The sequence below is a fragment of the Mobula birostris genome, chromosome 2, assembly GCF_030028105.1.
Source record: "Mobula birostris isolate sMobBir1 chromosome 2, sMobBir1.hap1, whole genome shotgun sequence".
In the NCBI taxonomy this organism is placed as follows: Eukaryota; Metazoa; Chordata; class Chondrichthyes; order Myliobatiformes; family Myliobatidae; genus Mobula; species Mobula birostris.
This window is the reverse complement of record NC_092371.1, coordinates 239,356,943-239,380,914: the sequence shown is the minus strand read 5'-3', so window position 1 is coordinate 239,380,914 and position 23,972 is coordinate 239,356,943. Positions and strand designations below refer to the sequence as shown.

General features: G+C 43.1%; 1 protein-coding gene across 1 annotated transcript; it reads right to left on the bottom strand.

Annotated features, from left to right (window-relative positions):
• Positions 1 to 248: 248 nt before the first annotated feature.
• On the bottom strand, positions 249 to 18,356 carry LOC140210407 (calcium homeostasis modulator protein 4-like). The gene is made up of 2 exons (XM_072279342.1): positions 17,748 to 18,356; positions 249 to 3,641 (listed from the first exon to the last, which is right to left on the bottom strand). The coding sequence occupies exons 1-2, from the start codon at positions 18,324 to 18,326 to the stop codon at positions 3,252 to 3,254; spliced, it is 969 nt and encodes a 322-aa protein (XP_072135443.1). The 5' UTR covers positions 18,327 to 18,356; the 3' UTR covers positions 249 to 3,251.
• Positions 18,357 to 23,972: the final 5,616 nt, after the last annotated feature.

Here is a 23,972-nt window from a genome sequence, read left to right as displayed (position 1 = left end):
TATTCATCTGCAAAGCTGTTCTTTTAACTTCAGATTGCCATTTACATTAAGAATTGAAAACTGCCTCATGTTTACAACAAGAAGCTAATCAGAAAAAAATTAGTTGGGAGTTTAACTTACTCAAAACATAGAAAAATAGGTGCAGGAGTAGGCCATTCGGCCCTTCGAGCCTGCACCGCCATTTATTATGATCATGGCTGATCATCCAACTCAGAACCCCGCCCCAGCCTTCCCTCCATACCCCCTGACCCCCGTAGCCACAAGGGCCATATCTAACTCCCTCTTAAATATAGCCAATGAACTGGCCTCAACTGTTTCCTATGGCAGAGAATTCCACAGATTCACCACTCTCTGTGTGAAGAAGTTTTTCCTAATCTCGGTCCTAAAAGGCTTCCCCTCTATCCTCAAACTGTGGCCCCTTGTTCTGGACTTCCCCAACATTGGGAACAATCTTCCTGCATCTAGCCTGTCCAATCCCTTTAGAATCTTATACGTTTCAATCAGATCCCCCCTCAATCTTCTAAATTCCAACGAGTACAAGCCCAGTTCATCCAGTCTTTCTTCATATGAAAGTCCTGCCAACCCAGGAATCAATCTGGTGAACCTTCTCTGTACTCCCTCTATGGCAAGGATGTCTTTCCTCAGATTAGGGGACCAAAACTGCACACAATACCAAAACTGCACACAATCCAAAACTGCACACAATACCAAAACTGCACACAAAAACAACTCTTTGAGCTAGATTAGAAAGCTGAACTTGGCAAAAAATACCTCTGGCCCTGGTCAGTGAATATTGATCACAGATGCTCTTACTAATCAAGAACCTATCAACCTCTGCTTTATCCAATGACTTGGCCTCCACCACATTTTGTGGCAAAGAATTCCACAGATTGACCAGCCCCTAGCTAAAGATAATTCTCATCTCTATTCTAAAGGGACATCCTTCTATTCTGAGGCTTTCCCTCTGGTTGTAGACTGTCCCACTCAGCTCCAGGGGTCAAACACAAGGGCAGAATGATCTACTCCTATTTCTTGTGTTCTTGTATTCAAATGCTGATTTAAGCTTCAAACTTGTTATTTAACCACCAAAAGTCTTTAGTTGTAGCAGAAAAAAAAATCATCATTTTGGCTGAGGTCTTGTTAAGGATCAAAGATCAACTTAATATGTTATATACATGTATTCAAACTTTGCTGGAGTGTGTTGGTCAGAGTGCTGCTCAAAAACAATCAAGAGAGGGGTTCCAGGCAGGAATTTTGTCATCTATGAACTTCTTTGTTCTGGTCCTGTGGCTGCAGTGGGGGTCATGGCTTGGAAGCCTCAAAATTTTGTTTTACTTTAGATCATTGAATACAGCCCACCAATAATGGTATCGTTTTTGCTTCTTAAGTTAGGACTTGGTGCTGCAAGAATGGTCAAATTAGATCTGGTTCTACTACCTTGCTAGTGGGACATAATGCTCTAGCTTCATCCCAGCCTGTCAAAGGATTCTTCCAAACCATTAGAGAGGGCTGTAGCAGAGTTAGCAGTGGGGATAACCTTGGTGTTATTACTGAGATTGGATTGACAGGAAAGTGTTGACCTAAATGTATTAATGCATTCTGCTCCAACTTAGTGCAATCAAAACAACTTGGAACGGAATGCCCACAGTACCATGGAGATGTATATCGACTTCAGGAGAAATGTGTCTCCTCTCCACTGACTCATCATCGGCAACGCTGCAATTAGCACTGTTTCAACTTTCAGGTTTCTGGGCATCACTATTTTGCAGGACCTGTGGGAGAACCACATTTCCTTCATTTAAAAAAAAGGCTTGGCCAAGGATGTACAACTTTCCACCCTTGTCATTTGCTCCTGCCAGATTTACAAACTTGCTCTTCGCTCTACCTTGACCAACACAGTACTGTGCAGACATCTTAGCCACCCTGGCTATGTGTACATGCCTGAGACTTTTGCACAGGACTGTACTTCTTGCAACAGTTAGTAAAATTCCAACTTGCCCAGAACATACTGGTGCAATTCTACACTGGCAGCACGGAGAGCATTGTCACATCAGCCATTACTGTCTGGGTTGGTGCAGCATCCTTTCCCAAGATACAAAAACTACAGCAAACTCTCAGGTCAGCAGAAAAGGTCATTGGCTGTAGTCTACCAGCACTGTGGGACTTGAGTGGGTCCAGGAGGAAGAAGTGAGCAGGAAAAATCATTGCAGATACTACTCACCCTGCAAATTGCCTTTTCCAAAAGCTCCCTCTGGAAAACCCATAGGGCTATTAAAACAAAAACCACACCATCATAAATTTGTTCCCCACAGGCAGTTAATCTGATCAACCATTTTAGTAATCCCTCAACCCCACTATATCTATTACCTCAGTCACTGCATTGTAAACACTTTAAACCACATTTTATAACGCTGTTTACAATGTAAATACATGCTGGTACATATGTATATTTTACGTATTTATGGTATGTATTTTTATATTGTGTATGTATACATGTAGTATATATGTATTTTATGTCTTCTTTGTAAGTTATGCATTTTATGTATTTAAGTATATTTTATCCAATATCTGTACTTTATTTTTATCTAATTATTTATTCTTGTAATTGTTGAATAGTGTGGGCACGTGGCCAAGTGGCTAAGGCATTGGACTAGCAACCTGAAGGTCGTGAGTTCGAGCCCCAGCTGGGGAACGTGTTGTGTCCTTGAGCAAGGCACTTAATCACACATTGCTCTGTGACAACACCGCTGCCAAGCTGTATGGGTCCTAATGCCCTTCCCTTGGACAACATCGGTGGCGTGGAGAGGGGAGACTTGCAGCATAGGCAACTGCCGGTCTTCCATACAACCTTGCCCAGGCCTGTGCCCTGGAGAGTGAAGACTTTCCAGGCATAGATCTATGGTCTCGCAAGAGTAACGGATGCCTTTACTTTTAATTGTTGAATGTTGTTGCTTTTGTTGCATGAGCACCTTGACCAACACACCACAGCAAATTCCTAATACATGTAAATGTATGGTACTGTGCAAAAGTCTTAGACATATACATATAGCTAGGGTGCCTAAGAGTTTTGCACAGTACTGTATTTGTCAACATGGAGTGGAGAGCGAGTTTGTAAATCTGGCAGGAGCAAAGGATGTTGGGAATGGTGGGGGTGGAACGCTGTGGGAGAGGTGTGGGGCAGGTGGCAGAGAAGGAGTGCCATGGGCAGGGGGTGGTACGGGTGCTGAATAAAGTTGATCTTTGATCCTTGATTATGCCACCACATCGTCAACTGAAATATATTGGCCACTTGGAGTTGATTCATCAGCCCAGGTATGCAGGAGGCTGTACTGACAGAATTCATCCTCCACTTTAGTAAACATATCTATGCCGGAGACCGTTGTCCAGTCTTTCCTGGCAGGCAAGCAGATAGTCTTTATTTCTTTCTCTTTTGATGTAAAGCCAAAGAATTTCTTGATGTGCTTCAACGCAAGTAGTTGGGAATGCTTTTTGGATGTCTCTTGAAAGAGAGTGTTTTCATTGTCTATGTACTGAGCCCAGTAGCTTAAGTGCAGGAAACTGAGCGGAGAGCAGAACGTTGGAATGCAGACGGTCAGGAAAGCAGCGACGGTCACGCAGGCTATCAAAATCCAACCGGCCACCTACATAAAAAGAAAATGTTGGAAACGTTAATATGAAGGCATTCACATTTTAAATTGTAAGCTGCCGGTATTTCTGCCAACAGAGAGCTAATGAAATTGGGTCCATGCAGAGCGATAATATATAGGTGCAACAATGGTTGATTGATTGTAAGACCATAAGATCTGTCATAAGGGGGCGCTGGGAGTGGACCCAAATGCAAGACACAGACACAGAGGTACTAGGAACAGGACAAGGTTTATCAAGGAAGCAAGGGGAGTCAGGAAGAAATGACACTGGACATGGACACAGGCCCTGGGCGAGACAAGGACACCGGGCCTGGGCTGGGACTAAGACTAGGAAAGCGGGACCAGGATAAGGAACTTGGAACTAGGAGCCTGAGCTAGGACTCTGAGCCAGAGACCAGACAGGGACCTGGAACCTGGGTCTTGACTCGGGCTCAGACCCTGGATCTAGGCAAGGACAAGACGTGGCTACAGGAGTGGACGTGGCTAAGACAGGACGAGGTTCTTGAACTAGGCTTGGACTAGACGAGGGACTCCTGGACAGGACAAGGGGACTCCAGCACAGGACAAGGGAACTCCAGCACCGGGCTGGGCGAGGAACTCCTGGACTGGGCGAGGAACTCCAGTGCAGGACGTGGAACTCCAGGCCAGGACTTGGCTCTTGGACTGGGCTAGGCTCGGCTCTTGGACTCGGCTTGGTTAGCCCCTTTGGTACAGAACTGGGACTCCTCCTAGGACGCAGGACCAGGACCCTCCTAGGACGCAGGACCGGGACCCTCCTAGGACGCAGGACCGGGATCCTCCTAGGAAGCAGGGCCGGGATGACTGCCAAGGATACTTGCTGAGGGAAATTGCCGAGGTAACTGTCAGGGATTCGGATGGGGAGGGGAAGGGAACAGTCCAGCCAAAAGAAGCTGAATCCTGAAGCTATTTATGTAGCCAGCCCAAAACTAGAATCACGTGCCTCGATTAAGGAGCCCAACGGAACTGGGGAAAACAGGGAAAACCTGGAATACGGATTGATGGACTGGACCGTGAACCAGAATGCGGACTTCACGGACCAGACCATGAACCAGAAGGCAGGCTTCACGGACCGGACCGCGAACCAGAATGCTTACTTTACAGACAGGACCGTGACAAGATCATAAGGGCATAGAAACAGCAATGAGCCATTTGGCCCATCAAGTCTGTTCTGCTATTCCATCATGGCTGATTTACTATCCCTCTCAACCCCAATCTCCTGCCTTCTTCCCATAACCTTTGATGCCCTGACTAATCAAGAACCTATCAAACTCCCATTTAAATATGCTCAATAACTTGGCTTCCACAGACGTCTGTGACAACGATTTCCACAGATTCATCACCCTATGGCTAAAGAAATTCCTGCTCATCTCTGTTTTCTAGAGATGTCTTTCTATTCTGAAGCTGCACCCTCTGGTCCTTGACTTCCCCACTACGGGGAGCATCATGTTTATCAACATTATGTCTGATAAACACATTTTGGATTTTAAGCACAAGAGACCCTGCAGATGCTGGGATACCAGACCAACACATAAAATGTTGGTGGAACTCAGCAGGTCAGGTAGCACCTATGGAAGGGAATAATCTGTTGTCATTTCGTGCCAAGACCCTGTTGATTGTTCGTCAACGGAACTAGGATAGGAAGCTCACTTAGCAACTTGTAATTAATCTAAGCTCACACTTTATTGTCTCTGCACAAACAACAATGTAACTTTGCTGACCTCCGGACCAACATCTTACTGTTCCCTCTGTACCATTGCTCACTCAGACCACTTCTCCAATTGATAACACCGAAATAGGGGATCTCCGTTGGTCAGATGATCTATCTTTTCTTCTCCCAGCCCCTGGCACGGGGGTTTTTCTTTGCAATGGTGGGTCTCTTGAGAGAGTTATCGCTGATAGCACACTCAAAGTGTCCACTTTTATACTTGTTCCTTACCAATTTAAATATTGCATTCCAGTGTCATTGGCTGTAGGTCATCTGATTAACCTTTAACACCTTTTTATTGGCTCTGCTCCAGGCCAGCATCGAGTCACTTGCCCTCTTCCCAGCAAGTGACTGTCGGTACTTTATGGCTTTTTGTTCTCTTCAGTAACCAGCTCGCATTACTCCAGACAAGCACCAACCCCAATATTCACAAACCTGCATGTTATGTTATATCAAAGAACACCTCACAAATAGCTTCTTATTTGGAACTCATCTCTAGATACACAGATTACCTAAAACACCATTGTGTCTATTTTAAGACACTGAAAACAAAGCAACACCATCTCGCAAAATGCAGGACATAAAACATTTCCACAAAATGGCAGCCTCCATCTCCAAGCACATAACAGTAACAAAAACAATTAATCTGTCTGTTCCCACTGTCCTTGACCCATTCAAGTTCAATATTTTAAACCCATTATGGCCAACAACCCTTCATCAAAAGGAAGGAGGGGTGGATACCAGAATAAGAAGATGGGGGAAGGGGAGGAATACAAGCTGGCAGGTGATTGGTGAGACCATGTGAGGGGGAGGTGAGTGGGGGATGAAGTAAGAAGCAGGGAGGCAATAGGTGGAAGAGGTAAAGGGTTGAGGAAGAAGGAATCTGATTGGAGAGGAGAGTGGACCATAGGAGAAAGGGAAGGAGGAAAGGCACCAGAGGAAGGTGAAAGACAGGAGAGGAGAAGAGAAGGGGTCAAAGGGGAGCCAGAATTGGAGAATGTAAAAAGAGAAAAGGGAAATGAGGAAGAAATTACCAGTAGTTAGAGAAATTGATGTTCATGCTGTCAGGTTGAAAACGGAATAGGGAGAATAATTTTGACATTGCACGGTGGTGTAAAATTAGTGTTAACAGACCATTTTCCCATTTAATATCACTCGTATTTGTTTCCAAGATCTACCCTTTTAGAAAGAGAAGGCTCCAATGCCATCAGACTTAAAATTTACCTCAAAATCACAATCAAGTTATTATTGCTGTCTTGGATGATGTGAATTTTGTTGTTTTGCACAACAAGACATAAATTACTATAAATTACAAATCAAATAGTGAAATAAAAGGAATAATGAGGATTCATGGACCATTCTGAGGACATCTGAAGGCATCTGAGGACAGAGGAGAAGATGTTATCTTTACTTTAGCCTTGTCTGATTATAAAGGTTTATTTTTTTTTGTGATTTAACTTTTCCTTAGCATTCATAGAGTCATACAGTACAGAAACAGGCCCTATGGCCCATCAAGTTTGTGCCAAACCATTTAGTACTGCCTAGTCCCATCAATCAGCACTGGGACCAGAGCCCTCCATACCCCTGGCATCCATGTACCTATCCAAACTTCTCTTAAACATTGAACTCGAGCTCACATGCACCACTTGTGCTGGCAGCTCATTCCACACTCTCATGACCCTCTGAGTGAAGAAGTTTCCCCTCAAGTTCCCCTTAAACACTTCACCTTTCACCTTTAACCCATGACCTCTAGTTGTAGTCCCACTCAAATGCAGTGGGAAAAGCCTGCTTGCATTTACCCTGTCTATAACCCTCATAATTTTGTATACCTCTTTCAAATCTCCTCTCAATCTTCTACGTTCTAAAGAATCTTTCCTTATTCAAAGGCTCTATTCAATCTACGAGGGGTGATTGATAAGTTCGTGGCCTAGGGTAGAAGGAGTCAATTTTAGAAAACCTAGCACATTTATTTTTCAACCCAGTCCCCTCCTACATGTACACACCTAGTCCAGCGTTCGTGGAGCATACGGATCCCTTCTTTGTAGAAGTGGTCCATAGTAGGGGTGATTGATAGGTTCGTGGCCGAAGGTAGAAGGAGATGAGTTATACAGCTCCCGTTACATGCACGTGCAGTTCAACTCTTTGAGTGACAATGCAGAAAGTTTGAAGTTAATAACTCATCTCCTTCTACCTTAGGCCACAAACTTATCAATCACCCCTGCTGTGGACCACATTCTGGAGGTCCAAGACGCCGACTTCTACAAAGAAGGGATCCGTATGCTCCACGACCGCTGGACTAAGTGTGTAAATGTAGGAAAAATATATGTGCTAGGTTTTCTAATATTGACTTCTTCTACCTTAGGCCGTGAACTTATCAATCACCCCTCGTATGTTTATAACTCAGGTCCTTCAGAACTGGCAACATCTTTGTAATTTTTTTCTGCACTCTTTCAACCTTATTTACATCTTTCCTGTAGGTAGCTGATCTGCACAAAATACTCCAAATTAGGCCTCACCAATATCTTACACACTTTCAACATATTATCCCTTCTCCTGTACTCAATACTTTGAGTTATAAAGGCCAATGGGTCAAAAGCTTTGGTTACGACTCTATCTACCTGTGATGCCACTTTCAATGAGTTATGGACATGTTTTCCTAGATCCATTTGTTCAACCACACTCCTCAGTGCCCTATCGTTCACTGCATGAGGCCTACCATGGTTTGTTCTGCCGAAGTACAAAACTCACAGTTGTCTGCATTAAATTACAACTGTCATTTCTTAGCCTATTTTCCCAGCTGCAAGCCATCATGATAGCCTTTCTTGCTATCCACTACAGCCACCTGCAAAGTTGCTGATCCAGTTAACAACATTATCATCCAGATCACTGATGTAGATGACAAGCAATGACAGACCCAGCACAGGTCCCCGTGGCTTCTCCCACAAAGCCAATGTCTCATCCAACTTACTACCTCATCCTTAATGCTGAGTAACTGAACCTTCTTAATCAATTTCCCATACGGGATCTTGTCAAATGCATTGCTACGTCCACTGCCTTGCCTTCATCAACTTTCCTGGTAGCTTCCTTGAAAAATTCTATAAAATTAGTTAGACACGAACTACTACACACAAAACCATGCTGAGTATCCTTAATATGTCTCCGTTTATTCGAATAATTCTATATCTGTTCTCTTAGAGTTCCTACCAATAAGGTAGCCACTACTGACACCAGGCTCACCGGCCTATAACTGCCTGGTTTATTCTTAGAAACTTTCTCAAGCGAACAGCGTTAGTGATCCTCCAATCCTCCGATAACTCACCTGTTGCTAAGAATGATATAAATATCTCTGCTAGATTCCATGAAGTTGATGCCACCTTGCCTCACTTTATAGACTCTGTCTTTGTCTCCTGAGTAAATACAGGTGGAAAAAATTCATTTAAGATCTCCCCCATCTCTTTTGGCTCTACCATTCTGACCAGAGGACCAGTTTTGTCTCTTGCAATCCTTTTGCTCTTATCATATCTGTAGGATCCCTTAGGATTCTCCATACATTGTCTGTTGGGGCAACATTAAGCCTTCTTTTAGCCGTCCTGATTTCTTTCTCACGTGTTCTCTTGCATTGCATTTCTGATACTCCACAAGGACCTCATTTATTCCCACCTGCCTATACTTGCTATGCATCTCCTTTTTTTCTTAACCAGGGCCTCAATATCTCTTGAAAACCAAGGTTCCCTCCACTGGTTATCTTTACCTTTTATTCTGACAGGCATGTACAAACTTTGTAATCTCAAAATTGCACTTTTGAAGGCCTCCCACTTACCAGGTACAATTTTGCCAGAAAACAGCCTGTCCCAATCCACACTTGTCAGATCCTTTCTGATACCATCAAAATTGGTCTTTCTCCAATTTAGAATTCCAACCCCACAAATTTATTCAGTCAATAAATCTGCAAGACCACTTCACACTTAACTAGACTTATGAATTTCCTTTTAGAGTTGAAAGAATTCTAGATGTTTTAACAATATTTATTGCCACAATGATCTGTTGCTTGATAATCATCATCACAAGCCTGGGCAGAAGGTATGGAGATCCTGAGATGCCTAGTCATCAAGATCGCTCTCTCCGCCTCACCAGTGTAGTCCAAAGGAAAACAATACGTTTGGCACCAGCTTGGCTGCAGGAGCTTCTGGAAGGATGTTCAGTGATGTCCTGCTACCTTGGGGGCTCCACCCAGGATTTGCTGTCTGGGTTTACTCCCGTAGCCTTCGTCTCTCCTGAGGCTGCCCACAAAGTAGTAGGGCTATTTATCCATAGCTGGGGATCTGGTTCACGAGCACCAGGGCATGTCCACACACCGGTGTGTCTGTGTGCAACGTGTGCAGGGGCCAGACCTCCTCCCCGTCCTGTGTAGTTGAGCCTAAATCCAAAAGGAGTCCGGTTTCCATGTGTTGCCAGTGAGGATGCACTACGTGAAGCTTGCTGTTGGAGAGGCTGCGTACTGGCACTCAGATCTCCTTTTTATGAGTCTGCTAGCCAGTGGTGGAAGCTGAAAGCGAGAGTAACAAGCACTGCCCACTACACACCACACTAGGCGCATCACAATGCTGCTATACAGAGAAATCTGCAACTTCAGTCTGACTGTGAAGTCTACCCTAGAAAATCTATAGATTTCCTGTTGATACAACCATCGCTGGCAGAATCTCAGATGGAGACGAAAGGGAGTACAGGAGCAAGATATACCAGCTTGTTGAGTGGTGTCACACAGCAACAAGCTTGCCTCATTGCCAGTACGACCAAAGGCTGATTGTGGACTTCAGAAAGTGTAAGGAGAGGGAACACACACCTGTCCTCACAGAGGGATCACAAGTGGAGAGGGTGAGCAGTTTCAAGTTCCTGGGTGTCAAGATCTAACCTGGTCCCAGCACATCGATGCAACTAAAAGTAGGCAAAAAAAAAAGCAGCTATATTTCATTAGGAGCTTGAGGAGATTTGGTTTGTCATCCAAAACAGTCAAAAACTTCTACAAATGTACCATGGGGAGCATTTTAACTGGCTGCATCGGGGTCTGGTATGGTGGGGTGGGGCTACTACACAGGGTTGAAAGAAGCAGCAGAGAGTTGTAAGATTAGTCAGCTCTGTCATGGGTACTAGCCTCTGTAATATCCAAGACATCTTGGAGTGTTGCCTTGGAAAGACTTTTTCACCCAGAGAGTGGTGGATATGTGGAATGCTCTGCCCCAGAAGGCTGTGGAGGCCAAGTCTCTGGATGCTTTCAAGAAAGAGATGGATAGAGCTCTTAAAGATAGCGGAATCAAAGGTTATGGGGATAGGGCAGGAACTGGATACTGATTGTGGATGATCAGCCATGATCACAGTGAATGGCGGTGCTGGCTCGAAGGGCCGAGTGGCCTGCTCCTTCACCTATTGTCTATTGTCCATTGTCTATTGAAAGGCAGTGTCCATCATTAAGCACCCCCCACCACCAAGGATATGGCTGTTCTCACTGTTCCTGTCAGGGAGGAGGTACAGGAGCCTGAAGACACACACTCAGTGATTCCGAAACTGCTTCCTCCCTCTGCCATCTAATTTCTGAATGGACATTGAACCCATGAACACTACCCCACCATATTTTTTTTAATTTCTGTTTTTGTACTACTTATTTTAATTTATCTATTTGATATACATATATTTATCTAATTATCTATTTGATATACATATCTAAGTCATTTTTTTATATTTGTCATGTATTGTATTGCTGCCACAAAGTGAACAAATTTTATGCTGGTGGCATTAAACCTGATTCTGATTCTGATTCCAATTCACTCTGACCTCTGACCATAAGACATAGGTGCAAAATTGAGCTATTTGGCCCATCAAGTCTGCTCTGCTATTCCATCATGGCTGATTTATTATCCCTCTCAACCCCAGTCTTCTGCCTTCTCCCTGTAACCTTTGACACCCTGACTAATCAAGAATCTATCAACCTCCGCTTTATATACACTTAATGACATGGCCTCCACTGTCGTCTGTGGTAATGAATTCCACAGATTCAGCACCCTCTGGGGGAAAAAAATCTTCCTAATCTCCATTCTAAAGGGACATCCCTCTATTCTGAGGCTGTGCCCTCTGGTTTACTATTCCGTTTAAAATAGTAAGTCTGACTCTTCCTGCAATATTTGTATTTTTGCTCTACATTATTTCTTGCACAGCGGGTTGGAAGTCAAATGACAGGAGCCAGTTAATTGTAATTCTGCTTTTGTAATAGGCAAGAGACCAAAACCCAACTTTCCGTTAAATTTGAGGTCCAGGATATGTGCTAAATTATGAGGTTGCATGTGTTTCAGGCAACTCTCGCGATGAAGTTCCTTATTTTATTTTATTTTCAGAAATTGAGAATGAAAAATATATTTATTTAAACAAAACCATCTCACTTAAAAGTTTTCAATAGAAATTTAAGATCAAAGTCCAAAGTAAATTTACTATCAAAGTACCTATATGTCACCATGTGCCCTGAGATTCATTTTCTTTGTAGAACAAAGAAATACAATAGAATCAATGAAAAACTGCACACAAAGACTGGCAAACGAGTTATGTGCAAAGGAGGACAAACTGCAAATACAAATAACAATGATAACAAGAATAATAATAATAATCTGAGCAGACTAGATGTCAACAAGGAAGCATAGAATGCCTGGCTAAGAATTGGAGACCTCTTCCCAGAAACAGAAGGGTATCTTATGGCAATACAGGACCAGGTTGTTAACACAAGAAAGTTATCAAAAACACGTAATAAAAGACCTCAAATTCAAAACATAAATGCAGAAATTGCCAAGAGAATCCAGGAACAATCCAACGCAATATAGAATCCTGCAGCAGTCTAACTCAATCTGGTTACTTACACAGGCACCACTCAAGTGGCAAACATCATTCACCAAATTTTGCTTTAAAATACAAATTCATGAAAGACACCATGACTGACTAAAAATACAAACCTGATCCACCTTTAGAGTCAGAACCTACAAATTATTTTACAACCGATCCATTACTACAGATAGAACAATCCATAGTAACCATCTGGGTATAATAATTCGGGATAAACAAGCAAGAACAACTTACTTAATAGATAGAACCATTCCAAACACACATAACATACAGAAATCAAAAAAGTGAAAAACATCACTTATTATCTGAATGGTGGCCGATTAGGAAAACGGGAGGTGCAACGAGACCTGGGTGTCATTATACACCAGTCATTGAAAGTGGGCATGCAGGTACAGCAGGCAGTGAAAAAGGCGAATGGTATGCTGGCATTCACAGCAAGAGGATTCGAGTACAGGAGCAGGGAGGTACTACTGCAGTTGTACAAGGCCTTGGTGAGACCACACCTGGAGTATTGTGTGCAGTTTTGGTCCCCTAATCTGAGGAAAGACATTCTTGCCATAGAGGGAGTACAAAGAAGGTTCACCAGATTGATTCCTGGGATGGCAGGACTTTCATATGATGAAAGACTGGATTGGCTAGGCTTATACCCTCTGGAATTTAGAAGATTGAGGGGGGATCTTATTGAAACATATAAAATTCTAAAGGGATTGGACAGGCTAGATGTAGGAAGATTGTTCCTGATGTTGGGGAAGTCCAGAAGAAGGAGTCACAGTTTGAGGATAAAGGGGAAGCCTTTTAGGACTGAGATGAGGAAAAACCTCTTCAGGCAGAGAGTGGTGAATCTGTGGAATTCTCTGCCACAGGAAACAGTTGAGGCCAGTTCATTGGCTATATTCAAGAGGGAGTTAGATATGGCCCTTGTGGCTAAAGAGATCAGGGGGTATGGAGAGAAGGCAGGTACAGGGTTCTGAGTTGGGTGATCAGCCATGATCATACTGAATGGCGGTGCAGGCTTGAAGGGCCGAATGACCTACTCCTGCACCTATTTTCTATGTTTCTATGTTTCTATCAGAAATATGCTGAATTAAACAATGGAAATGTTTGTAGAAAAACATTTTATCATTTCTTAATGCATGCATTACCTAATGACAATAAAAGGGGACTGCATGTCCTCACAATCATAAATGAAAGATGATGGAACATGAACAGGGTATACATTGTCCCAAAAGTAATATCTACAAATCCCAAAGTCACTACATAATAGCATTAAATAATTAGGGCTTCACATCAATATTTATGTTAATCTCCAGAAATCCACAAGACTAAACACCATTAAACGAGTCTGAAAATTCCTAACAATTGAGAAAAGAGTGTGCTTGGCTATGCCTGTACCTCAGGTTTTACCAGCTTGAGATGAGAAAAGTACAACAATAATAATAGATAAGTAAATGAATAATATTGAGAACTTGAGTCGTAGAGTCCTTGAAAGTGTAGAGTCCATTGATATTGGAATCAGTTCAGAGTTGAGGGTAATAACTGTGCCTGGTTCAGCAGAGGAACTGCCGTGCCCTCTTTGTATTGGTACCTAAATGCTGGAACCAGGACAGATCCTCTGATATGATAATGGTAAGGAGTTTAAAGTTACTGACTCTCTTCACCTCCGATCCTCAATGAGGACTGGCTCAGTGATTCCCGGTTTCCTCCTCCTATAGTCAATAATCAGCTCCTTGGTCTTGCTGACATTTAGTGAGAGGTTGTTGTTGTGCCACCATTCAAAGCACGGTCGCACAACACCTTGCAGTATCAGGAACCCAAGTTCAATTCCCGACGCTGCCTGGAAGGAATTCTTCCCATGACCACGTGGGTTTCCTCCGGGTGCTCCGGTTTCCTCCCACAGTCCAAAGACGTATCGGTTGTAGGTTAATTGCTCATTGTAAATTGTCCTGTGATTAGGCTTGGGTTAAAAGGCCTATTCTGCATTGTATCTCAATAAGTAAATAAATACATAATTTCCAGTCTCCCTCCGATATGCTAATTTGTCACCACATTTGACCTGGCCAAAAACAGTGGTGTCATCAGCAAACTTAAATATGGCATTTGAATATATATAGCCTCACAACCGTAAGTGTAAATGGAATAGAGCAGTGGGCTCAGTACACAGCCTCCTGTGCTGATGATGACTGTGGAGGTGTGCTGAAAAAACAGGTCTGCTTTTCTCAAAAGAAATAGTGAGGAGTTTCTTAAGTTTAATGAACTTAACTGCAATTTCATAGACAACCCTGTCTAATTTTAAACACAAAATAATCTGCAGATGCTGGGATCAAAGCAACACTGACAGCACACTGGAGGAACTCAGCAGGTCTGGCAGCAACCGTGGAAACGTCAACTCATCGTTTCCACTGATGCTGCCTGACCTGCTGAGTTCCTCCAGCGTCCTGTCTAATTTTACTTTATTGATGTGATTTTCTACCCTTATTTATCTGAGGGCATATTGTAAATGTGTATTCTCTCTGTAATGAATGTGTGTTATGGTCAGTGAATTCCCAACCAAGATGCGTTTCTGCTTTCCAGTCGTTCCCTTTTTTGTTGCAATATTTCTCCAAGCTGAGAATAGCTGTTTTCATGCTTATGTAACCACATAAACATCGTGGCCAAGAAAGTTCACCAACACCTCTTCCTCAGTAGGCTAAAGAAATTTGGTACGTCCCCAAACATTTTTTTTCCATTGCACTGTCGAAAGCATCCTATCTGGATGCACAATGGTTTGGGACGGCTACTGCTCTGTACGTCAGCACAAGAAACTGCCAAGCGTTCTGGACACAGCTCAGCATATCACAGAAACCAGCCTCATCTCAGTTCTGCTCGTTCTATCAGTAAAGCAGCCACTATAATGGAAACATAGGAACACGGAAACATAGAAAACCTACAGCACAATACAGGCCCTTCGGCCCACAAAGCTATGCTGAACATGTCCCTACCTTAGAACTACCTAGGTTTTACCCACAGCCCTCTATTTCTCTAAGCTCCATGTAGCCATCCAGGAGTCTCTTAAAAGACGTTATCGTTTCCGCTTCCACCACCGCCGCCACCGGCAGCCCATTCCACGCACTCAACACTCTCTGAGTAAAAAACTTACCCTTGACATCTCTGTACCTACTTCCAAGCACCTTAAAACTATGCCCTCTCGTGCTAGCCATTTCAGCCCTGGGGAAAAGCCTCTGACTATCCACACGATCAATGCTTCTTATTATGTTCTACATCTCTAACAGGTCACCTCTCATCCTCCATCGCTCCAAGGAGAAAAGGCTGAGTTCACTCAACCTATTCTCCTAAGGCATGCTCCCCAATCCAGGCAACATCCTTGTAAATCTCCTCTGCACCCTCTCTATGGTTTCCACACATCAAAGACCTTACCCAGCCTAGACATTCTCTCTTCTCCCCTCTCCCATCGGGCAGGAGATACAAAAGCCTGAAAGCACGTCCCACCAGACTCAAGGATATATTCTAACCCATTGTTTTAAGCCTAATAATGAATTTATTTATTTATTGAGATAAAGTATGAAATTGACTCCACGGGCCCTTTGAGCCATGCCATCTAAAAACATAGAACATAGAAAAGTACAGCATAGTACAGGCCCTTCAGCCCACAATGTTGTGCCAACCCTCAAACCCTGCCTCCCATATAAGCCCCCACCTTAAATTCCTTCATATACCTGTCTAGTAGTCTCTTAAACTTCACTAGTGTATCTGCCTCCACCACTGACTCAGGCAATGCATTCCACGCACCAACCACTCTCTGAGTTAAAAACCTTCCTCTAATATCCCCCTTGAACTTCCCACCCCTTACCTTAAAGCCATGTCCTCTTGTATTGAGCAGTGGTGCCCTGGGAAGAGGCGCTGGCTATCCATTCTATCTATTCCTCTTATTATCTTGTACACCTCTATCATGTCTCCTCTCATCCTCCTTCTCTCCAAAGAGTAAAGCCCTAGCTCCCTTAATCTCTGATCATAATGCATACTCTCTAAACCAGGCAGCATCCTGGTAAATCTCCTCTGTACCCTTTCCAATGCTTCCACATCCTTCCTATAGTGAGGCGACCCCCTCTAGCAACCCCCAATTTAACATCTGGGGGGAAATACAGCTCTACCAAAGGAGGAGTAAGGCACTCCTTCCCTCCACTAGTCAGCAGGTCACCCTTGATCAAGATGTACACCTGCTTAGCCTGGGAGCAGGTGGTGGGTGGTCATATGAGCAGCTGCTGCACATCACAAGTCCTAGTTCTGCCAGGCAGACAACCTTTGAAGAGTATTGATAATGTCTGGGAGTCCCCGTCTTGTAAAGACACTGCCCAGAAGAAGGCGATAGCAAACCACTTATGCGGAAAAAAATGCCACGAACGATCATGGTCATAGAAAGACCATGATCATCTACATCACACAACATGACATTTAATGATGGTAATGATGATGAAAGACAAGGAATGCAGCAACAACCATACCCATGTTTCAGAGATTTCACTTGCATGCCATCGCATGCACTCATTGGTGTAATAGAAAATTGGATTTGTTATTAGACCCATGGATAACCATTTATCCTGTAATCAGGACCTAGTCTGTTACTTAATTAAGTCTTCCTGTAGCCACTATTGTGTTATCAAAATCTCATCAACTGAGAATGTAAAAGCTAATAATAATAACTTATTTATAGGGCACTTGTCATACAAACAATGTCGTTCAAAATGCTTTACAATAGGATATGTAAACAGAAAAACAAAAGACAATGTTATATTAGTTAAAAGCAAGGTTAAAGTAATTGGATTTAAGCTGGCCTTTAAAGTGTCAATTGAGTCTGAATCCTTTATAGTTTTTAATATTGAGTTCCACAGTTTAGGAGCATTGTTCAAAAAGAAAAGTTGACCTGCCAATTTTCTTTTGAGAGAGATGGCTTAAACTTAAGAGACCAGTGGAAGAAGCTTGAATAGGATTATAAACAAATGTGATTTTGTGATATACTCTGATCCAGACCATTGAGAACTTTAAAAACAAGAACTTTAAAATCGATTCTAAAAGAGTAAGGAAGTAAATGCAGAGTAGCTGGTACGGAGTGATATGTTCCCTCATCGTGGTCTAAAAGTCTAGTAACTGCGTTCTGAATGAATTGAACTGGAAGGCCAGTAAAAAGTCCACTGCAGTAATCTAGTCTATGTGATATAAAACCATGAGTTAGTATTTCAGCAGTAATATTTCTTAGTATAGAAATGCTGCTCTGGTCACTTTTAATAACTTAATTAATTTAATTCATTCTCTCAATACTTATTTATTTTTATAAGCTTGCTAAGCTTGGCAATGCAACTTTAATGAATAATTAGAAGTACAGATTAAATAAAAAAAGATATGTAGTTTAAGAAATGAATGACTTACTGCAATTTTATTGCCTGGAATCAACATTAACACTACAAAGTAAAGCAAACATTTGTGCGAATCTGGCCTACCTGTGACTGAAACAGAAGAATATTATTGCCTTCAGTTCTTAGATCGTTGATGTTCTTTATCCCTGTAATTTTCACCTTTGGACAGGGAAAGCGAGCAAGAATGATCTTCCGATCATGAAGACTCATATTCTCAAAAACATTCCAGCTGTCAACTGGTAAAAACTCACTCATGGCACAATTGTAATACAGGCCATTCAGAAGAGTAACAGCTATCCAGGTTACTGGGGCAACCAGGGATGTTAAAATTATGCTGACAAGGACGTAACAGATTAACTTGCAATTTTTGCGCAATAAACTTGAGCCTTTTCTTAAACTCATTATTAGTTTCCAGGTCAGACTGTTAATGGAAAATCCGATTATCAGCAACACCAGGGCAGGAACCGTACTAAAAGCCAGGCCATAATATAGATTAATCGTTGGTTTGCACGGACATTTGAACGCAAAGAATGAAAATGCTTGCTGTCCTGCCACCGTTGCCAGGGAAGTCAACATAACTAGAATTGTTGTCCGTTTGCTTTCAAAAAATGACAAGAGAGTAGAAAGCGCCATTTTTGTAAAAACGAATTTGTCTGTCTTCATCTGACACTGCAAGTAATTGCTGCTGTAGTGTCCTCAGCTCATGGATGAGTTTCTAAAGTAGACCAGAGTAAGTGCAATGTCATTTCCTTTGTTGAAATCTCTTTGCCATTTTGAACTGTTGTATAATCTGCAGAGGACAAATTAGTGTGTCTTCTAGATTTTGGTATTTTATGTTTAATATCTGTTTTGCCATTCTACTTTTTTACTAATTAAACTGGAGGGCAAACTTTTTCGACAGTGTTGCTTCCTCAGAAAGTTTTTTTGTTTATGATAGACCACTTGAAGCTGAACACAAATATAATTTCAGACTACTTGTATCACGTAGGAATTTGGAGAAACAAGAAATTAACTTTTATTGAAAATAATATGTTTAATTGCATTATATGTGCTGACACTTTGCAATTGTTCAACTAAGCTGAAAATGTTGTGTTGATTTTCGTTTGTACTCAGTGTCTGAGACTTTTCATTAAGTGTCCAACAATAACCAGCTGGCACTGATGGATTCCAGTTGCCCTGATACTATTTCTCCACGGTCACAGTGTCCCGGTGAAACCTTTCACCGTGCTTGTCACTGACAGCGCTAAGATTCGCAGGGAAGAAGTCTAAATGGGAACACAGGAAATGAATCTTTAGTGACATGATGCACTGCATGGTCTTGTATGCTTGCAGCATGTTGTCAACCAGCTGCATGTAGTTTGGTGATCTGTAGTTGTCAGGAAAATTTTCAACAACATCCTTGAATGCCTTCCACGCGATTTTCTGCAGTCCCACTAGAAGTTCTTCGAATTGCCTGTCACTAATGATCTGTTTGAATTGTGGACTAATACGGGCCAGTTCAACATAATGGTGTGAGATAGAGAACTTTCATGGAGGTTTTCATGATCTGCAGCCCAAAATCCATAAGATACACCCAAAAGTATTCAGGAAGCAAAACCTTTGTTGTGCAGTGTTACTTACACTTTTCCAATTCTTAATTAATGAGTGAAGGCTGATTTATACTTGTGCGTCAAATCGACGCTGTAGGTACAGCATAGCCGCGAACCTTACGCAGTGTCTATGCGGATCTCTACACCGTAGCCTGACGTGCACCTCTCCCAAAATGTAACCACGCGTCGCGGCAATGCAGACCGGAACAACTGTGATTGATCCACTTGGTAGAATCGCATGTCTTCCTACGCTGCAATAGCTTCCCATTGGGCGACTGAAGGGCAGGGAAGGAGCTCTGGCTGCAATGCTTTCCATAAAGCTTTACAGACCTCCGAAATTATGGAGGACACATATCGCTTTTATGAAAAAAGACACTTGCTTTAAACTTGTTTACCCCGAGAGAGACTACCATGACCATGAAGCCTCGCATGGGCAAGTGTGTGTGCATGCGTGACATGCGTGAATTGCAGAGCAACGCAGACACACCAACGCACAAGTATAAATGCTCACAACAGCGTAGTCCACTTGCTAGGCTACAGCACAAGCTAGTACACGCAAGTATAAATCAGCCTTAACACTTAATAGCAGCAATTTGTATTGAAATTGTATTTTTAAATATATTTTAATTATATTGAAACAGTAAGGCAGGAACATTGTCAGACAAAATTTGGCAATAGTTATACATTCAGTGGCCACTTTATTCAGTATCTCATGGTTCATGGTCTTCGCTCTGTAGCCCACCCACTTCAGGGTGCAAACTGATGTGTGTTCAGAGATGCTCTTCTGCCACCACTGTTGTGACATGTGGTTATTTGAGTTACTGTTGCCTTCCTGTCTGCTTGAACCAGTCTGGCCATTCTCCTCTGACCTCTCTCACTAACAAAGCTTTTTCACCCTCAAAGTTGCTGCTCATTGGATGTTTTGTTTGTTTTTGCACTATTCTCTAAACCTGAGAGACTGTTGTGTACGAAAATCCCAGGAGATCTACTCAAACCACCCTGTTTGGTACCAACAATCATTCCATAGTCAAAGTCACCTTAATCATATTTCTTCCCCTTTCTGATGTTTGGTCTGGTTTACCCGACAGCTTGAAATATTTCTTTTTTTTTTCTTTTTCTTTTTTTCTCTCTCTCTCTCTCACACACACACACACACACACACACACAAGGCACAGAGATATGTCACCCATTTTTACAGCTGGGGGAAACTGATAGTCGTTGTCACAACATTTGATGCACTATCAATTACTCCAAAAGACTGGAAGTAGAGTAAATACTGAAAGGATTTTATTAACAGTAAAATAGGTCTCATCCATGCTGAGTATCTGCCCTGGACTGAGAGGAGGAGCAATGGCACAATCACCTTTATTCAGGGGTCTGTGGGAGGAGCCACAGGCGCAGTCAGCAGAGGGGCGTGTCCAGACAGGTAACCCAGTTACAACATATATATATGGTTTACCACAATATTACAGTCTGCCACATCACTTTCTATTCTGAGATTCTCTGACTCAAGAAATGCCAGCAAATTCTCCCCACCGTCGAGAGAAAGAGCGGGAGTGCGATCGCCCTACTACAGAGGCCTCCGTCCGTACAACCATCCTTCTCCCGTAATGCCTCTGTTGGCAACACCAGCCCGGAATCGGTCCTCCACAAGGCCACGCAGGAGGTACCCCGGAAGCACCTGGAGAATATCGCAAAATGGCCGGCCACTGAGCACCAAGAACTCATCCGTTGTAAAATTAAGATGCAGTTTGAGTGTTGTTGCAGATCAGCACCTCAATAGACCCCAAAACACATTGAAAAGGAACATATCTTCCACCAATGACCTCCCAGGATCTTAATTCATCCCTCCCCTCCCCCACCCTCCTCCCTTCCCTTCACCTGGTCTCACCGAACTCCTGCCAGCCTGTAGGCAGTCCCTTCCCAACTTCTTACCTGCCCCATTCCCCCTTACTTTCTAGTCCAATGAAGAGCCTTGGACAGAAACTCCAAGTCTGTCCCCTTCTGTAGATGCTGCCTGAACTGTTGAGTTCGTCCAGCACATTGTGTGTTACTCAAAGTTTAGTGAAGTACTTCGGTTTTTCAAAGCATGTTACAGGAAGTTGGAAGGAGAAAGGCGGAAAATATTTGGAAAGGGCTTAGGCTTCAGAAGACAAAGAAATGACCATGAATGGTGAAGCAACTCAAGTTCAAGAAGCACAAGATGCCAGAATTGGAGGAGGACAGATATTTGGTAGAGCTGGTGAGGTAAGGACAGGCTATATCACCATCATTATGTGTCATAAAACGTGGGCGATCATGGTTTTCCATCATCGTTCTTGGGACATTTTTCTACAGAAGTGCTTTGCCATTGCCTTCTTCTGGGCAGTGTCTTTACAAGACGGGTGAGCCCAACAATGATCAGTACTCTTCAGAGATTGTCTGTCTGGCGTCAGGACTTGTGATGTGCACCAGCTGCTCATACAACCATCCACCACCTGCTCCCAGGGCTCCACGGGACCCTGATTGTGGGGATAAGCAGGTGCTACACCTTGCCAAACGGTGACCTGCAGGCTAGCGGAGGGAAAGAGCGTCTTTCATGTCCTTCGGGAGAGACTTATCTCCAATCCTGCCACCCGGCCACTGCAGATTTTAAGACTGCAGATGCTAAGTTGAATCAAGCACAGGATAGTTCATCAATTACTAATTATTAACGATTAATCCATCAAATAGTAATAATTAAATGTCCGGTAACATAATGGTTAGTGTAGTGCTATCAATTTGGGTTCAGTTCCTGCGCTACCTGTAAGGAGTGAGTGTGTGTGTGTGTGTGTGTGTGTGTGTGTGTGTGCGTGTGTGTGTGTGTGTTCTCCTCAACACTCTGTAGGTTTCCTCAGGGTACTCCAGTTTCCTCCCAATGTCCAAAGACTTTTGGATTGGTAGATTAATCAATCTTCCTCTTCCTTAGCCCATCAGCCCATTACAGTGGGGTAGGCTGCCAACAGCAGTTCACCAGAGTCCTCAGTTCTGGGCCAAAAACTGATTGGCCCTGTGGTTTCTGCTTTCACCATGACTTCATACGTCTTCTAGGCGAAGGTCCTTCCTCTCCCAGGAATAAGGTCTTTGGAGCTTCTGTTAGCTTTTCTGTGGCTGTGTGTTTTTACTGCATCGAGTTGTGAACCCCATGCCCCGTTCTCTTCCTCTCACAGCCAGGCTTGGGACTACCCATGGGGGAGTTAGGTTACTTAAGTGTATAATCGGACGGCATGGGCTCATTGGGCCTGAAGGGCCTGTAACCATGTTGTGTCTCACAATAAAATATACTCAAGCAAACATGGGGGTAATGAATGACTGAGATACAAGACTTTAGGACACAGGCAGCAAAATTTGATTTCATGTAGGTGAACTTATGGAAGTGACAGGAAATCACCACAAGGTTTCCTGATCTGTTGCAAGTGTACTTGTCATGTGGGGGTGTGGGTTACTTGCCATTCAAAAGCTGCTTCCGCCGTGTCGGCCGTTGATTGGTCCACTTGAAATCTGTAGCAGCTCTTCCTATTGGTTGCCTTGTGTACCTCAGCTCTGGTGTCTGATTTCAAACACCCTGGGTATAAAGAATAAAGCGTGCAGGAGGCTTGCTCTCTCTTTCCGCGGTCTCCAGACACACTCCACAGAACCATCAGGAAGCTATGCTCCTCTCGCAATCTCAACTAAGCATCTGTTTATTGAATATTTAGTTTTGTGGTTTGTGTAACTTGGAGGAACTTAGATGTTTGGTCGAATATTTTACTGTTTGTAAATAGATTCAAAGATTCAAAGTTCATTTATTATCAAAGATTGTATAAATTATACAACCTTGAGATTTGTTTGCTCACAGGTAGCCGCAGAGCATGGAACCCAAAAGAACTCAATTAAAAAAAATAAGACCGACCCCCAGTGCCAGCAGAGAAAGAGAAATAAAACACAAAACAGATCATGCACACAACAGAAGCATTCTGAACCCAGAGTGGGGCACATGGACTAATATCATCTTATGAAGATCGATGCCTGCTCAGGGAGTTCACTGTTATTTGCACCATCACGGCCTACGTCTAACCCCACCCCATTCCCACTTCCTGAATGCTAAGGATGTGCTGGAAGAGCTTTACCATATCATCAGCTCTTCACAAAACAGGCATCTGGACAGCCTCCTCCTAATTGCAGGAGACTTCAATCATTGTTATTTATTGTTTTTTTTCTACTTTTCAATTTTTATTTATCGGCCCTTTGAGCCACACTGCCCAGCAATCCTCCTGCTTCAACCCTAAACTCGGGACATTTACCATGACCAACCGGTACGTCTTTGGACTGTGGGAGGAAACCGGAGCACCTGGAGGAAACCTACGCAGTCACGGGGAGAACATACAGAGAGTGGTGGGAATTGAACCCAGGGTGATTGTGCTGTAAAGTGTTGTGCTAACCATGACACCGCCGTGTCACTCCTAGCCTCTCTTGTCCTTTCTTGTTGTGTTCCTTTGCTTATTGTGTTTCTTTAACTTGTTTACTGAAGAATGACCTTCTCTGCTGCTTTCTTGGCAGCTGCCGAGTCAGAGAGTTCAAGTATGTGAGATGCTGTGTAAGTAGCTGGCAGTAAATCCAAGTCTGAAGAACTGCAGATGCTGGAAATCTGAAATAGTGACAGATAATAACAGACAATAGGTCAGGCAGTACTTGGGGATAAAGTAACAAATTCACTGCGTCA